The sequence below is a fragment of the Piliocolobus tephrosceles genome, chromosome 15, assembly GCF_002776525.5.
Source record: "Piliocolobus tephrosceles isolate RC106 chromosome 15, ASM277652v3, whole genome shotgun sequence".
Lineage (NCBI taxonomy): Eukaryota > Metazoa > Chordata > Mammalia > Primates > Cercopithecidae > Piliocolobus > Piliocolobus tephrosceles.
In genome coordinates, this window is record NC_045448.1 from 86,540,299 (window position 1) to 86,558,526 (window position 18,228).

The 18,228-nt window shown below is 47.0% G+C and overlaps 1 protein-coding gene across 3 annotated transcripts; it reads right to left on the reverse strand.

The window, feature by feature from the left end:
- Nucleotides 1-3,784: 3,784 nt before the first annotated feature.
- Nucleotides 3,785-17,112, reverse strand: GGCX (gamma-glutamyl carboxylase). 3 transcript variants are annotated; one of them, XM_023224967.2, is made up of 15 exons: nucleotides 16,501-17,100; nucleotides 15,928-16,098; nucleotides 13,999-14,157; nucleotides 13,514-13,679; nucleotides 10,929-11,007; nucleotides 10,241-10,347; nucleotides 8,903-9,066; nucleotides 7,978-8,243; nucleotides 7,694-7,825; nucleotides 7,170-7,321; nucleotides 6,564-6,733; nucleotides 6,232-6,362; nucleotides 5,679-5,826; nucleotides 5,305-5,494; nucleotides 3,785-4,875 (listed from the first exon to the last, which is right to left on the reverse strand). In XM_023224967.2, exons 1-15 carry the CDS (start codon nucleotides 16,541-16,543, stop codon nucleotides 4,683-4,685), a joined length of 2,271 nt encoding a protein of 756 aa, XP_023080735.1. In that variant the 5' UTR covers nucleotides 16,544-17,100; the 3' UTR covers nucleotides 3,785-4,682. The 3 variants fall into 3 exon arrangements, with proteins under 3 accessions (XP_023080735.1, XP_023080736.1, XP_023080733.1); XM_023224965.2 differs by having other exon boundaries at nucleotides 3,799-4,875; nucleotides 5,305-5,500; nucleotides 16,501-17,089; XM_023224968.2 differs by lacking the exon at nucleotides 15,928-16,098 and having other exon boundaries at nucleotides 5,305-5,500; nucleotides 16,501-17,112.
- Nucleotides 17,113-18,228: the final 1,116 nt, after the last annotated feature.

Below are 18,228 nucleotides of genomic sequence, written 5' to 3' on the forward strand. Positions count from 1 at the left end.
CATAATTAAGGAAAATAACTTCAATCCCTAGACCCACTGTAGGCATTTAAAGGCCTAAGCAAGATTTGGTCCTACTCTACTTAGGCCAAAATTGATGTGTCCTTATTGCAGTAGCCATTCAATGCCATTTTTAAGTTTTCAACCAAGATCCAGAGCTTCAAACTATTGAAGGCATAAAACCCACTAAAAGTGGGTAATGTCCAAGTCCTGGCAATTTAAGCCTATTAATCTGCATACATTTTTAAATTATGAGCTTTGTTTTAAGGGCTGTAGTTTCATGTTCCCATTTGAGAAGTTCTAAAGCATGATTTCTAGTTTATCTTGCAGAGATAAATATGCAGATGAAATTTTTAAAATGCTATCAATTTCCAGAGGCTCAAATTTCATTTATGGCAGGTTGTATAGAAAATCCATAGACCACACTGGCCTTGAACATAGGAGCTACATGCTTGGAATACATTTCTAGCAGCATCTGAATGGTAGTCCAGCTTTTTACTCTTCTGCAAATGGAGAGCCAGGGAATGTTTGCTTATGCCTGCTTGCATGGAGACTTGAAATCTGGAGGCTGTACACCGTGGCTCACACCTGTAATCCCAGCACTTTGGGAGGCCAAGGTGGGCAAATCACGAGACCATCCTGGCTAACAGTGAAACCCCATCTCTACTAAAAATACAAAAAATTAGCTGGACGTGGTGGTGGCTACCTGTAGTCCCAGCTACTCACGGGAGGCTAAGGTAGAGAATGGTATGAACCTGAGGGGCGGGGCTTGCAGTAAGCTGAAATCGCACCACCACACTCTGGCCTGGGCAACAGAGTGAGACTCCGTCTAAAAAAAAAGTATTGGAAATCTGGGCATGGTAGCTCACGCCTGTAATCCCTGTGCTTTGGGAGGCTGATGGGGGTGGATCACCTGAGGTCAAGACTGGCAAACTGTAGGCCGGGTGCGGTGGCTCAAGCCAGTAATCCCAGCACTTTGGGAGGCCGAGACGGGCGAATCACGAGGTCAGGAGATTGAGGCCATCCTGGCTAACACGGTGAAACCCCGTCTCTACTAAAAAAATACAAAAAACTAGCCGGGCGAGGTGGCGGGCACCTGTAGTCCCAGCTACTTGGGAGGCTGAGGCAGGAGAACGGCGTAAACCCAGGAGGCGGAGCTTGCAGTGAGCTGAGATCCGGCCACGGCACTCCAGCCTGGGCGGCAGAGCGAGACTCCGTCTCAAAAAAAAAAAAAAAAAAAGACTGGCAAACTGAAATCCCGACTCTACCAAAAATACAAAAATTAGCTGGGTGTGGTGGCAGGTGCCTGTAATCACAGCTACTCAGGAGGCTGAGGCAGGAGAATCGCTTGAACCCAGGAGGTAGAGGTTGCAGTGAGCTGAGATGGCACCACTGCACTCCAGCCTGGGCCAGAGCAAGGCTCCTTCTCAAAAAACTTGGAAATATGTTGGGAAGTAGGGGGAGGGCAAGGTTAAAACCTCTGCAGGTGTATCAGACTTGTTGCAACTTGAGAACCTGAATTTTGCATGTAATTGAAATGTTCCAGAACAAGTCGCAGTTTCATAAAGGAGTTTTTAGATACCAAATACACTGCAGATAACCATATTGGCTACATTCGAGGAATGAGCATGGATAGGTGCCTCTAAGTTGGTAGATAGCATAAGTTTTCAAAAGTAACCGCTTTAAGGTTATGTTCAGTATTTGCTAAGTAAACAGATTCCCCAACCTTCAAGGAGCTTGTGGACTAAGGGGATAGTGTCCTGCCCAGCCTAGAGGAAAAGTATCCTAAAAGTAGTTAAGGTGGTGGGTGAACATTAGGCCACAGAGAACAGAAGCAAAGGAGGGAAAGCATAACAGCAGAGGATGATAAGGGTGATTATAAATAGTTAAGAATCAAAGCATGAAGTATGACTTAAGGGAATGTCTTTAGGTTGAAAATTCTGTATATAACCTGCCTTTCTAAAGTTTCAAAGGGGATGGATATCCATCGGGGGCAAAGATCCAATCCCGAGAGTAGAATGAGGAGGATGTATACTAAAGTCTTTTTGGCTAAAAGGACATGAATAGCCCATTTTTAGAATGGCTACAGTTGCAACCCAACTCTACCCCACCGAACAGCCTTTATTTCCACCTCACCCTACCCCCAACATTTTCCTTGGAAAAATCGGTCAAAGAGTTGGTATACTAACAGTCTGAGGAAGGCAGCATCCTTGCCTATATTCAGAAAAATACTTTTCCAAGTGTCTTCTGCCAAATAACTCTTGGGACTTTTGTTACCAGTCAAGTGGGTACAGTGAGTTTGGGAAACAGAAGGAAAGAGCTAAACTTGCTGGCAAACGACATAGTGCCAAGTATCTTCTATCGTGTTACTATGAGAAAAGATCTGCAAAAGAATTGAAAATCAGCGTCCCTCCCACGCATTCTTACAAAGTAATCGGGACCCTGCACCACAGCCATTGCTTGCCCATACAATACCTTGAATGAATTAGGGATTTTCCACCAAACCCCACTTGGACTCCTCAGTGGTGGGGGAGGGAGGCAATCTGCTTGACAACTAACATGTCGGCCTTGTCTGGTCTATCCCTAACTAATGCTAATACAAGGGTTGAAAATACAGATACAGGTAGTGATGAAAACAGATTTGGCTGGGTGTGGTGGCTCATACCTGTAATCCCAGCACTTTGGGAGGCCAAGGCAGGTGGATAGGTCAGGAGTTTGAGACCAGCCTGGCCAATGTGGGAAACTCCGTCTCTACTAAAAATACAAAAATTAGTTGGGCGTGGTGGTGGGCACCTGTAGTCCCAGCTACATGGGAGGCTGAAGTGGGAGAATCGCTTAAACCCAGGAGGTGGAGGCTGCAGTGAGCCAAGATCATGCCACTGAACTCCAGCCTGAGTGATAGAGTGAAACCCTGCCTTTAAAAAAAAATAGATTTAAGAGGTATCCAGGAGGTAAAATTGATGGGACTTGGCAATTATAAGATGCAAGGAAAAGGGAAGAGTCAAGGCTGATGACCTAGCGATAACAGCTTGGTTAAGGTATAGAGCTGCCATTCGATAATAAAGAATAAGCAAGTCTTGAGTTGGGGGTGAATGTAAGTTCTGTTTAGGATGAACTGAGCTTGACAGCTCTGTGGGATATCCAGGTGGAACTTAGACCTATATGTCTAGGGCACAGGAAAGAAACCTAGCATCATTGGAAATCCTGAAGTAGACACAATCATCTGAAGTATGTATAGTGAAAAGGCAGTGGCTTAGGAAAGAACCCTGGGAACACCGTCCAAGGAGGAGTAGGGGAGAGTATGAGAAGAGAAGCCTGCAAAAAGAGATGCAATTATTTACAGAAGTTACTGAGACTGCCAATTTACTACCAGTCCCTGCTACAAGTCCATGAGCTCCCAAAGCAGGGATCCTTTCTTATAACCCTGTATTCTCGCTTCCTCGCTCAGTGCCAACCCTTTTAATTTTCACTGAACTGAGGAGCTTTCTGAGTTACCCTTGTACACCCAAACGTACAAAATGTCTAAGCATTCCCTAATCCCTTACTAAATTTGGTTAATTCTTACTTTACCTCCCCTTCTGCTCACTAAAGGCTAGAATAATACCAAATACTAAGCTTATTTTTAGAGAAAATCTAGCAATCATCTAGATTTCCTTATTTAACTTTAATGCTGCTATTCTGACTGCTCTCATAAGTCAGAGTTTGGCTAGTGAAACACTTACTGGGTGTATACAGATAATAGGAACAAAGAAGGAACCAAAATTGCAAGGAAGATAAATTTATGTGTATTTACAACCCGACCACCATCCAATTATACTTTTAATTAAGAAAACACATTTTAAGCTACGTTATTTCAGATTATCAGTGATGCTGAAGTATTACAAGTGGTAGGGTGCGGGACCTTAAGTCAGATAGACGTTAAGTTCAAACCATCAGTCCATCCCTCACTAGCTGTATGTCTTTGGGCAAATTATTTTACTTCTCAGCCTAATGTGGTAAGGCAGGTAACACTGCTCACACGGTGTGTAGCACATAGCAAACACTTGGGAACGGTTAGCTACTCATCGTGGTATATTAAATTGCTTTTCCCCAAGGGCCACTTTATTTATTTATTTTGAGACAAAGTCTTGCTCTGTTGCCCAGGCTGGAGTGCAGTGGCTCGATCTCAGCTCACTGCAACCTCCGCCTCCCAGGCCCAAGTGATTCTCATGCCTCAATCTTGTGGGTAGTTGGATTACAGGCACCTGCCACCACATCCAGCTAATTTTTGTATTTTTAGTAGAGATGGGGATTTTGCCATGTTGGCCAGGCTGGTCTCGAACTCCTGGTCTTAAGTGATCTGCCCGCCTCAGCCTCCCAAAATGCTGGGATTATGGGCATAAGCCATGGCACCCAGGCCCCAAAAAGCCACTTTAAACCTTACTCTTACCATCTTATCCTAGGAAGACAGTTTCACATTGCTTCTAACCTCCTCCTGGCCTCTCAATCTTGGGTTGTTAAATCTTATTTGCTTTATTTCCTTGGTTCCTCTAAGTTATAATCTTGGAGTTAAAAACAGCTTTAGACCAAAAAAAAAAAAAAAAAATGCAAAAAACTTTTGAGAATTTTTTTCAAATAAATGTCCATTGCATAGAATGGGTCTGTGACTGGCTGCTTCTACATCTGCACCCAACATCTGGCCCCCTTCAGAACTCTGAGTGGACAGGATCAGGATTTGACTCAGGAGGATTAGGATGTGAAGTATCCATGTTTGAAGGACTCGGTTCTCCAACTGGCTCAAAGGGTCTCAAGTTTGCATAAGTCACCTCCTGGGCCAGCTGCTCCAGGGAAGGGCGGCCTAATATCAGATTTCGAAGTGAGATACAAGTCATCAGGAAGCTGAAAAACAGGAAAAAGCAGACCAAGTTCAAACTCTTGTTTCACCAGAAGAATTTCAGCTAAAGCCCTTAGAAGGCACCTGGTCCTCGCTCTTCCCACACAGGCATATATGGGAATCTCACCCCAAGTGACCCTCCATCTCCCAGCTGGAAGGGTACTCCACTCTTTATACAGTCTGCTAGAGGATTCCAGGATAGGGTAGGAACAGCCCACAGAGAGGCTAGAGATAAGCTAAGGCAGAACAAGAAAGCAGGCCATCAGATATAGGCCACTTATTCTTCCAGTAAATCAAGGAGAAGAATGGCAGAAAAAGGTATCTAGAGCTAAACTGTCCTTTCCTGTATGAGTCTCTAGTGTTACCCCCCACAGGGGAAAGTTACCAAGCTTGCCAACATATGATGGCAATGACAAATACTGTTGTGAGCTTACCTGCGGCGAAAGACATAGAGCTTTCGCAACAAGAAGTGGAAGAATCGCTCGTGGAAAGGAGTATTTCGCCGGCGTTCAATCTCCTGGAGCCTTTGTTGGCGTCTGAGAAAGGTCTGAACCAGAGGTGTTGGCTCAGGGCCCCCTTTTACTTCCCCTTCCAACAGAGGCTGCAGCTCTGGGGGTAGAGGCCCTGTTTCTGCCCAGAAGACAGAAAAAAGGAATCACTGAGATGGATCACTCTCTCCCCTTAGAACTCCCCTTCTGCCAGCTAGAGACTTCAAGTTCACTCTTGAATGGCTAGAACATCATTCATAACCCTGACTTCTTGAAACCAGGGGCTATGGCTATCTCAGTCCAAATGTTCATACACTCACCACTTCCATTCTCCACCTTTTCCTTTAATTCTTGCAGATATGCCAGGTCTTGCTCCAGTGCAAGCTCTGTAGTGTTGACATAGACGTACATGTAGCAAGAAGGGCTAGGTGATGTCGTATACACCTTATGGTACTCACCAGCAGGCAACTGACAAGGGAGAAGAAATGGATAAATTTCATCAGCTTTTCTCTAGCCAGGCTATGGCCTCCCTACTCTGACTCTTGGCTTCTTTCTACTCAATTGTGTTTTGGAATTGAAAGTAACTGACCTCTAGAATCCTGGATGAGGCTATTCACAGTCCAAGGGGCCCTTGTTTTTTGAGCTCCACTGCATTACTGCTATGGTAAAATATTTTCAGTCTATAATAAATGAACTTTGCTCATTTAAGCTTTCTGCCATTATTTTTTAAATTGTTAGAGATGGGGTCTCACTGTGTTGCTCAGGCTGACTGTGAATTCCTGGCTTCCCACCTCAGCCTCCTAAGAAGCTGGGATTACTGGTGTAAGCCACTGCGCTCAGCTCTTTCTGCTGTTGTTAATCCCAGCAAAATACCTGCATTTTTTCTCCCTCTCGAAGAGTCTGGTTCTTCTGTTCTGCCACAAGCTCCACAGTCACTTCCCCCTGCAGCAGCTGGATGCTAGTGTTGCCCAGGTCTTCACTCACAAAATTTTCCAAGTGCAGTCCTGCCAGACCAACAGAGTTCATCATTCCACCCTATGGTAGAGTGAACTCACTCCCAGCCAGAACAGAGACATCACACCTTTACCACCATCATCTCCTTAGGTTTCAAAAACATTCCCTCTTCCCTCCCACCACATGGAATGTCCCTAGCCAAGGAAGTCAGAAGGAAAGACAGAAAAGCCTCCCCTCACTTTCCTCCATACCAGGGAAATCTGCAATGAAGACCACCTCAGTGTGGTTGTCCAGGCTGCTCTTGATTTCCTGTAACTTGGCCCTCCAGGGAGACAGGTCCATCAAGAGTGGTTGCACCCAGGATGTGCGCTGAAAGGGAGACCAAGCGGCCTGCACAATGTCCACACGAGGGTCAAAAATCCTTAGGAAAGAAAACCATGTTCTAAGGACATCACAGCCACCCACCGACCAGAACTTCCAGTTCTGTCCCTTTCATCATTCCCAAGGACAGGGAATAGAAGTAGAAGAAATGGCCTATGTCAGCATGTTATTGCCAGTCCAGGGCAGAGAGAGAAGGCAGAAGAGATCTGGAGCACTGGGAATAATGGGGGTTAGCGGCTACCTGAGAAGGCGTTGTGTTAACAGTGTTTAAAAGAACAAGTCAACTCACTTTTCTCCTGGATGATGGTGCCCCCTGCTGGAAGCAACCAGCTATGCCCACAACCAGATCAATGGGGACATGCACTAGAGGAAGGACAGCCTTTTAAGCAAGACAAATACCAGGAAGCAAGGGCTGTTCATCTTGGTAAAAAGAACTGTGCTTCATTTTTTTCCCACTCTCTGCTCCCCTTGCCCACCTCTGCTGGAAGCGGTCATTGATGGAGACCCAAATATCAAAGTAGATCTGGGGCTCAGTGACATTATACTTGGGAAGCAGGCGGCTCAGGCAAGTGGCATATTGCTTCAGCATGTCTGCATGATCCTTCCATCGCCGGCTCTGTGTAAATACCTGCCCCAAACCCCCATATTAGTCCCACCATATCATTATCAACTTCCAAGACAGGTCATGCACTGCCAATGGCACAATGAGATCCCTGCCTGCTGCCCATTCTGGCTAGAAAAAAATGGAACTTGCCTTTGGGAATGAATTTTTCATTGCTGGGCTAGTGGTGCTTACTTTTCCTAAATCTAATCTCAGTTTAAGGAAATGAATGACATTGCCCTATCTCAACCCATACAAAAGATAGTTCAATCTGGCTCTTGAGAAAAGGCAAAGCAGACTCAAATTTGTTTTGCTTTATGGTGTGTGTAAGACAAAACCAGATCCCAAAGCACAAGTGGGCTCCAAAGAACAGTAAATTGTCAGCATCAGACATCTCACCCCAGGGTTAAGGTAGCCCAGTTCGCCAGTGCGGCCATCACGGTAGGTGATCTTCACGTGCTGGTGGGAGCGGGAGTGCACCATCATGTCCCAGGAATAGCCGTACAGCCCATTTGTCCAGTTGTTATAGCCCTGGGAAGGCAGCGCAGAGGGGATTCAGCTCAATGCTTCTCACATTGACCCCATCCCCTACCAAGAAGGGGCTGCAAAACCAGCCCTTCTTTCCCAACTGTTGTCATCCGTCCCTTTCTGAGCCCAGGGTACACTCCACAGCCCCTACAAACCTGGGTGAGAAAATGAGAATAGGGCAGGAATAGCTGCTCCAGGAGATAGAGCAGAGTGAAGGCAGCTCCCAGCTGATGGCGCAGCCCTGGTTTCTGGCCACCTTTGCCCTGGCTCCTCTTATACACACAGGAAACACTGGGCTGAGGGGCTGCCTTGAGGGGCAACAGTTCTTGCAACCTTTGGGGGCAGTGGGACACCAGCTTCCGAGGCCACTCAGGGGAACAGAAGACAGGGCTGCTGGCCAGCATGACGTAGGAGAACATACCTAAGAAAGCAGGGAGAAAATACAAATTTCAGGAGGAGTTTGGTTGGGCCTCTTCAACCCTGTTCCCTTAGGAGACTTCTCCCAGGTGTTTCACTGAAAAGGAAAGCAGTTCTTTTTTTTTTTTTTTTTTTTTTTTGAGAGATTCTTGCTCTGTTGCCCAGGCTGGAGTGCAGTGGCATGATCTCAGCTCACTGCAACCTCTGCCTCCTGGGTTCAAGCAATTCTCTTGCCTCAGCCTCCCAAGTAGCTGGGATTACAGACATGCGCCACCATGCTCAGCTAAGTTTTGTATTTTTAGTAGAGACAGGGTTTCACCATATTGGCCAGGCCGGTCTCAAACTCCTGACCTCAGGTGATCCACCCGCCTCTGCATCCCAAAGTGCTAGGATTACAAACGTGAGCCACCATGCCCAGCTGGAAAGTAGTTCTTAACTGTAAGATATTTGTTCTTCCTGGAGATTCCTTACTGTACAACGTCGTGAGCCCAGAAGTCCCAATCCTCTTATCCCCATTTATGCCTACTTCATAGTGACTACCCTGGGTTCAATTTAGCTACTGCTCACACCACCCTCTCCCACTCCCAAACAATGCCTCTGGCTATTAGCATCCCTTCCTGCAGAACTATGGTTCCTGTTTCCTACCAGGCTACAGGTACTGACCAATGCTGAAAAGCTGGGAATTCATGCAGTGGAAGTAGGACACAAAGAAGAGGCCAATGGATCTTGAGGCATCAAAAAAGAGCAGGAAACCAGCTGAGAGGTCAAGCAGCAGCCCACCCCAGTGCACGACCAGCAGGCTAGTCAGCTCCTCGGACAACAACAGTCTGCAAACATACGGAGAAAGTTCAAGCACCAGCCCACTGGAGAACACATCAGTCAAAGCACATTCACAGCACGAATGTGCCTTGGCTACTCCAGTGGCTGGGTAGATGCCTAAGGTACATAATCCACCCATGAAGACACTCCTCTAGGTTGTTTGTTGTTGTTGTTCAAACGAAGTTTCACTCTGTCACCTAGGCTGGAAGGCAGTGGCATGATCATGGCACACTGTAGCTTCAAACTCCTGGGCTCAAGTAATCCTCCTGCCTCAGCCTCCCAAGTAGCTGGGACCACAGGCACAAGCCACCATGCCTGTTTTTTAAATTTTTTTTTTGTAGAGACAGGGTCTTATGTTGCTCAGGCTGGTCTTGAACTCCTGGACTCAAGCAATCCTTCCACCCCAGCATCCCAAAGTGCCGGGATTACAGGAATGAGCTACCATGCCCAGCCCCCTCTACATTTTCACAACTTTAGGTGTTCAATGTTTTCTAACATATCCTTTGTAATAAGCAAGGGCAGATCTCCTAGGACAAAATTTGACTGAGATGTGTGTGTGTTGTGGAAGGCAGGTTCCCCACGGAGGTCATGAGTGAGAGGAAACGTTAAAAGGTAAATGCTTGGCTAACATAATAATGAAGTCAAACTCCAGGGACTGGAAAATAACAGGGAAGAAGAAAGAGAATAAAGTAAAACAAGAGGAAAGAAGAAATGGGAAGAAGACAGAAATCAGAGAGGTGACCCTTTGTTTTGTGGAAGTGGTAATAATGGTTTTGTCAGAGCCTACACAGTGAGTGCCCATCTTCTCAGTACATCAGCTGCAGGGCTCTGATGGGAGGCTACAGTGGCAAGGCAAGGACACAGACACCATCCAAGGCAGTTGCTGAGAGCACTGGCTCACTCACCAAGTCAGCCAGTTCTGGCTCTTTCCTTTCCTTTTTAAATTTCTTTTCCTTTCTTGCCCATCTATACCATATATCTCCCAAGAGCAGCTAGGGCTCAGTCTTTTGATACCACTTCTGCTTCTTCTGACTCTGCTTCTGCTGAATAGGGAGATGAGTGGACAAAGGAAGGCATGTGGCAAATTCAGGCAAAGTAGGAACAGGTGCCATTACTGAGAGAGATGAATCACCTGCTCTGTCCCCATGCCTCCAAGAGGCCTCCACCCTGACTGCCACTCACTTGAAGGGACTGAAGAGCCAGTGCCGGGACAAATATTCCATGGAATAGCCTTCAACCCAGTCTGCATCCAGCTTTTTCACACCCGCAATGAAGTACACAATGAAGATCTGAAAATAAAATGTAACACAAAGTTCAAGCCAAAAGAATCTTTTCTACAGACAGGCAAGAATAAAATAAGGAGCATATAGTTAGGACAACTTTAATCCATGCTCCTGAGTTACAGTCCTTGACCCAAATATTATAGTCCTTGACCCAAATAATCTACTTACATATTTTTTAAATGAATAAAATAAATACTGATCTGAGTCCAGGGCCCAAGGAAGAATAGACCCCGTCTTCTATTCATTCATCTCAGAAATTCACTCATCCAACCAGCATTTATTGACATCCAACCAATGCCAGCGACAGTATCAGGCACCAAGGAAGAAGTCATAAAGCACAGACTGAATCCTTTCTCTTTGTCATGAAGATTCCAGTCTAGCAGGGACAAAGCTCTAGTCTTTCCTTGACAAATGAGAGAATTCAGAGATTAAGGGATTGGAAAAAATGAGAAGCCAGCCTAGCTTTCCAGCAAAGGGTAAAAACAGAAGATCCAGGGAGGCAGCGGAGAGTGTAGTCTGGCAGTGGGATGGCCATGCTGACCACATGGCTGTCAAGGAGCTCCTCCCTCTGTCCTAAAATGCTGTACCTGGCCACGCAGCACTGCATAGTTCCAGAGGGGCACGTGGGCATTCCTCCTACGGGCATTCAGCAGACCATCCACAGACCTATACCGAGGGAGGTAAACATAGGGGGGGTGCTGCTTAATCCAGCTACATCTCCATCTTTCCTTTTATACCTGATAATCCTATCTATCCTGGGCACATCTCCCATATCCTCCCTGGTTATTCTGAGACCTTTTAGAATTATATAAGCAAATTCTAACGTGATTATACAAGTCATAGAAGAAATATTGCTATTAAGTTATAACAGCAAAAATTCAGTATTTCTTGTTAGCTCACAGTTGAGTTTGTTGTAATGGATCAAATCAGGAAAAAAGGACTACAATACTAGAAAATTACTGAAAAAGGGAAGGAATTTGGAGTGTTTGAAAAGCTATGTGTGTGTAAATAAATATGCATTGTATTATCTTTAAAAAAAAAATCAAAACACTCAACAGCAGAGTAACACACAACATAAACTAACGTTTCATAGACCTGGATGCCAGGATCCAGTATAACAGGGTCCCTGCTAAAAGCTTGTATTCTGGAAGAGAACTGATAAACCCAGGCTACTAACACCAGATGTACTCTGGGGAAGCAGAAGCAAAGCATGTTTTCAAGAAGTAGAAGCTGGGAAAGAGGCAGCTTACACTGTGGTCAAGAGCACTGGACTCTGCAGTCAAGAACACCTGGACTTACTTCCGTTTCTTAACCGCTAGCTGACCTTAGGCAAATTCTTCACTGTCCAATACTCAGCTTCTTTATCTTTAAAATGGAAACAGGCCAGGCTCAGTAGCTCATGCCTATAATACCAACATTTTGGGAAGCTAAAGCGAGAGAATCGCTGGAGTCCAGGAGTTTGAGGTTGCAGTGAGCTATGACTGCACCACTGCACTCTGGCCTCGGAGACAGAGCAAGACCCTGACTCCAAAAAACAAAATGTGAACAGCACCATCGACGTTATAGGGTCTTAATGAGGAAAAATTATAAATATTTAGTAAGTGCCTGCCATGTGGAAAACCCTGAATAAACGATATGTGATTTTTTCAAAATGCATGAAGTCATAAAAATGGAATTTCTGGCCGGGCGCGGTGGCTCAAGCCTGTAATCCCAGCACTTTGGGAGGCCGAGACGGGCGGATCACGAGGTCAGGAGATCGAGACCATCCTGGCTAACACAGTGAAACCCCGTCTCTACTAAAAATACAAAAAACTAGCCGGGCGAGGTGGCGGGCGCCTGTAGTCCCAGCTACTCCGGAGGCTGAGGCAGGAGAATGGCGTAAACCCGGGAGGCGGAGCTTGCAGTGAGCTGAGATCTGGCCACTGCACTCCAGCTCGGGCGACAGAGCAAGACTCCGTCTCAAAAAAAAAAAAAAAAAAAAAAAAAAAATGGAATTTCTGACTAGCCTAAGCAACATAGTGAAATCCTGTCTCTACAAAAAATTTTAAAAATTAGCTGAGTGTGGAGGCACACACCTGTTGTTCCAGCTACTCTGGAGGCTGAGATGGAAGGATCACCTGAACCCAAGAAGGTTGAGGCTGCAGTGAGCTATGAGCACGCCACTGCACTCTAGCCTGGGTGACACAGTGAGACGCCATCTCAACAAATACCCCTACAACAGAACTTTTCAGAGATATTCTATCAAAACTGACTCAATTCTCTAAGATCAGAGCTGGCCATTCTGAATGAGTTTCAAATTTTACCAAAGGGGTATTTGTATGTGTGTATTAACAAATAGGCCAGGCGCAGTGGCTCATGCCTGTAATCCCAGCACTTTGGGAGGTCGAGGTGGGAGGATTGCTTGAGCCCAGAAGTTCAAAACCAGCCTGGGAAACAAAGCGAGACCCCATCTCTATTTAAAAATAAATAAATAAGAAGAAAAATAAATAAAACTTAATGACTGTTAATGAATTCAATGTTTGAGATTTTTTTTCCCCAAACTCATTTTATTGACACCTATTTTATTGCTTCTCACTGAACATACAAAGAATCCTTAAGGTCATCTGCCCTGCCACCTCATCTCCAAATCCCTTCTCCAACTCCCCTGGGAGACAGTCACCTAAGCCAGAAATGGGGAAGGGTTACCTCCTCCCAGAACAGCAGCAATGAACAGCCCTGGTGGGCCCTCTTCTCCTGACGTGAACTCTGCCTCACAGCAACTTCTACTTTTGGCTCTAACTCTGCCCTTCTGGGCTCCCACAGAGAAAGTCTGCTCCCTCTTCTACATAACCACCCTTAAAGTATCTGAAAACAGCTATATCTGGCTTTAGTATTCTCTTTTTCTCTCTAAGAGGGTTACAAGAGGTGAATAAATCAAGGCACCTGGGGAGATATGGAAAGAATGAAGGGGTAGGATGGAGACATTTTGCTTTTTGTCATCCCAAGTGCTCCAACTAGTTGGCCCTTTCCCCTCCCACATCCACCCAGATCAAAGTGACCTTGGAACCATATTTTGCAAAGCATGACTGAAAATATCCTGACTGGGGCAAATTCTAGAACCTCACTGGGCCCCTATCTCTGATGACCATCCTGACCCAGCCAACCCCTCCCCTTTGTCCCCCCAGACTCGTACCAGTAGTGGTTTGCATCCATGAATGTCAGCTGAAAGGCCAACAACCCATACAGATAGGAATGGTTGTTCCATGATGTCTTGTCCAGGAGAAACACATACCAGTATGGCAGCAGGAATAACACACAGCTTATCCGGTAGCACAGGCCCAGCATCATGCCCAGTGCCCCTGGGATTTGTAGGGAGAGGATTAAGAGGTCAAGGGATCACCACAGGCCCAGTTTCCCTGAGCCAGGATATGGTTGGAATTAAGAAAAATCAAGCATTGTACAATCAGGTAAAACTAAATGAAAATTAGATGTTATTTTAATATTTTTAAAAGAATTATGGGACAACAGCTCAGGTGACACACAGGTCAACAGCATGAAATTGATCACAGCAAAAGTGAAATAAGGTGCCAAAGACTCTGACCATTCACCAGCATGCTTCTATTTCTGTGTTTCTGGCAGGCCAGTCAATATTTCCATCTCTCCCACAGTTGCCCTCACCCAGAAACATGATGGTGTAGACAAGATACATCCAGTCAAGTGGCAGTGGGCGTAGGGCATCCAGCAAGGGGAAGCGGCACACATCCAGCCCATCAAGGTATTTTCGGTCCAGGGAGCTGAGCCCCCGCTCCTGGGGAATGTCTAGCACCATCAAGAACCCTAAGAAGGCAATAGGAGAGTTGGTCATTGGGCCTCAGCTAAGGAAGCAGTAGAATACAGTGGAACACAGTTGAGTGTGAAGCTCCAGAAGTCTGAGTGAGTCAGACTTCTTTTCTAACCTTGGCTCTCCCATTTATTCAGTATTAATTATTGAGTGCCTACTCTGCACAATACTATATCAGTTGTGCCATCTAGAACAGCCCCTGCAGCTCAGTTAACCAATTCCCCATTTGTGAGAAGGGGGATATGTCACAGGACTACAGAGAGGATTAAATTAGGGAAATGCACAAAATGCTATAAAAACTGTTAAGGTCTTGACAGCTATGAAGATCCAACCTACTGAGCTTCAGAAAGTGCTCTGGGAGGCAGGGCATGGTAGCTCATGCCTGTAATCCCAGCACTTTGGGAGGCCGAGGAGGGCAGATCACTTGAGGTTGGGAGTTTGAGACCAGCCTGACCAACATGGAGAAACCCCGTCTCTACTAAAAATACAAAAAAATCACCCAGGCGTGGTGCCGCATGCCTGTAATCCCAGCTACTCAGGAGGCTGAAGCAGGAGAATCACTTGAAACCGGAAGGCAGAGGTTGTGGTGAGCCAAGATCACACCATTGCACTCCAGCCGGGGCAACAAGATTGAAACTCCATCTCAAAAAAAAAGAAAGAAAAGAAAAGAGCTCTGGGAGTTCTTTTCTTCTCAACCTTTTCTGCTTCCTGGCACACCCCGAAAACAGTTGCATTTCGTCAACACCCTGGGAATAAACAGAAGGGGCTACTCAGATCAGGAAGCCAGCTTGAGATAAGGCAGGGTTTCTCAACCTCAGGACTAGTCATATTTTGGGCTGGTTAATTATTTATTGAGAGGGATTATCCAACGCACTACAGGACATTTAGAAGCATCCCTGACCTCTATACAGATGCCAGCAGTCACCTATTCTTCCTCCCCCCAACTTGTGACAACTAAAAATGTCTCTAAACATTGCCAAACGTCTCCCAAGGAGCAAAACTGCCTCCAGTTGAGAACTACTGGGATAAAGGGACTAATATCTCCGCACATCTGTAAACCATTCCAAGCACACCATGCTGCAGCCTCAGTTAAGAAGCTCTCAATTAGAGAGTCACAGCCAAAATGTATGGCCCCGGTGACCCCCTGCTCTGTTTCTCTGAGTCATCTGGGCAACCTCATGCCAAAAGCAAAATGGGTCACTGCTGCCTGGCCTCTACATATCACATAGCCTCAGATCAAAGCATTTCTAGCTGGGCACAGTGGCTCATGCCATTAATCCCAGCACTTTCGGAGGCGGATGTGGGTGGATCACCTGAGATCAGGAGTTTGAGACCAGCCTGGCTAACATGGTGAAACCCCGTCTCTACTAAAAATACAAAAATAAAATAAAATAAAAAATTAGCCGGGTGTGGTGGGCGCCTGTAATCCCAGCTACTTGGGAGGCTGAGGCAGGAGAATCGTTTGAACCCGGGTGGCGGAGGTTACAGTGAGCCAAGATCACGCCATTGCACTCCAGAATGGGCAACAAGAGCGAAAGTCCATCTAAGAAAAAGAAATAAGAAAAAAAGCATTTCTGACCACCAAGTAAATCCTACCTGGAGGAGGCAAAGTAGGTTTAATCCTAAACTTCTAGAAGACCTCTTCTTTTATACCAGTATCTTCAGCTCTGAGGAAAAGGGAGCTAAGTCTACTTGCAACCAAAAAATTGACGATTGTCATTCTCCCACTCCCAACCAAACTGCTCCCACCCATAAATTAGACTCACCAAAAAGAAAACGAAAGACAGCCAAGCTTGCAGGGTCCGTTGGTCGATTCAGCAGGGTCACCAGCCTCGGCCAGCTGGACAAATCTGTCCACTCAAAACCCAAGAGTTTCCCCATTCGGCTGCCCTGCCTGGGCCCTGAGATCAGTTCAGCCTTGTCTTTCTGTACTTTATCTGCAACCAATAATTGGAGAAAATGTGTGTGCGGGGGTGGGCTCTACCTCAAATCACAGAAATCACAGTACCAACGGCCCAGAGCTTCCGCCCACCAGGGTTGGCTCAACGAGGTTGCCTCAATGATCTGACTATAGAAAACATCCCTGCAGTGCAGCCCCTTCTCCAAGATACCCCAATGTCCCAAAAGCCCTCAGACTACAGCCCCCTAACAGCAAAGTGTTCCCGAATATCATCATCGTCCAGAAGCCGCAGGCTGCAAATGTCTCACAGCTCGCCACGCCCCCTTCCCCACGGAGGCCACCCCCTCACCAGGAGACACTGGGCGTCCTCCCGCCCCCGCCCCTCTGAGACCAGTGCTCCTCAGAACTCTCCGCCGGAGGGCAGGGTCCTAAGCCTAACCTGAACTGGGCGAAGTCCGCGCGGACCGGGCAGACACCGCCATTGCTCTGCCGAGGAGGAAGGTGGGTCACAGCAACCGCGTCTGAACAGCAGCCGCCAGGAAAATTTGCTTCCCTAGGCTCCACCTCCCGACGCGTCAGCAGCTGTGCGGCCGGCCGCAAAGCGCCAGCACTGTCGCAAATACTACCCCTGACCGGCGGCGCCGGATTCCTTGCTTGGCGTCAGGGGGTGGAACGAGGAGCCTTGGGGCGGGGCAAAGATACCCTCTAGTGCCGTTGGTCTGCAGGCGCACTGCTCGACTGGCATCTTATACCTTCCGAAGGGCGTTTTCTTTGTAAACACTGAAAAGAGTCTGAGTTCCCCAACTTCCTTGGGTTATTCCCGACACCATTAGTCCTCTCCGTCGCTCCGTCCCTGCGGTGCTCTCTGGTGTGAGGGATCGGGCGCAAAGGGCAGACTTTTTGTCAGAGATTGACGCCGAATTGAGGATGCGCCTGGAAGGGCTGCCCGGATTTTGAGCTATTGCAAAACCCCTTCACTTTGTTTTCCAGGAACTGCAAAGAACCGAGGTTTCAAAGCAGTAGGGGCCGGGCACTGCCCACGCTTGTAATCCCAGCAGTTTGGAAGGCCAACGCGGGAGGATCGATAAAGAACAACAACAACAACAAAAAGGCAACAATATAAACAGAAAAACCACTGAAAAAAAAAGTTAGCTGTGTGTCGCGCGCTCCTGTGGTTTCAGCTACTTGGGAGGTTGAGGTGGGAGGTTCGCTTGAGCCCAGGAGTTAGAAGCTGCAGCGAGCTGTGATCGCACCACTGCACTCCAGCCTGGGCGACAGAGTGAGACCCTGTCTAAAAAAAAAAAAAAAAAAAAAAAACCCGGGTGCAGCAGCTCACGCCTGTAATCCCAGCAGTTTGAGAGGCCGAGGCGGGCAGCTCATGAGGTCAGGAGTTCGAGACCAGCCTGGCCAACATGGTGAAACCCCGTCTGTACTAAAAATACGAAAGTTATCCGGGCATGGTGGCGCGCGCCTGTAATCCCAGCTACTCGGGAGGCTGAAGTAGGAGAATCACTTGAACCCAGGAGGCGGAGGTTGCAGTGAGCCAAGATTGCACCACTGCATTCCAGCCTGGGCGACAGAGTGAGACTCCGTCTCAAAAAACAAACAGAAAGCGAAAAAGAAAGAGAAAGGAAAGAACAGGCGGGAAGAAAAGAACGAAGGAAAATAAAAAGCAGCCGGGGAAACAGGAACAACATGACTGAAGAGGGAATACAGAGCAAGGGCAGTAAGTAGAGTGTGGCCCATCAGAGAAGGTTCTCAGACGAGTCTGGAACAGAATTGTAATACCTAAATCCCTCCACTGGGATTAGCCATTAGGAAAAGAATAAGGCATCCCAGAGAAGTAGTTCTCAAACTGTTGGGTCTTGGGAACCATTTACAGTGTTAGAAATTATAAGGCCGGGCGCGGTGGCTCAAGCCTGTAATCCCAGCACTTTGGGAGGCCGAGACGGGCGGATCACGAGGTCAGGAGATCGAGACCATCCTGGCTAACACGGTGAAACCCCGTCTCTACTAAAAAATACAAAAAACTAGCCGGGCGAGGTGGTGGGCGCCTGTAGTCCCAGCTACTCCGGAGGCTGAGGCAGGAGAATGGCGTAAACCCGGGAGGCGGAGCTTGTAGTGAGCTGAGATCCGGCCACTGCACTCCAGCCTGGGCGACAGAGCG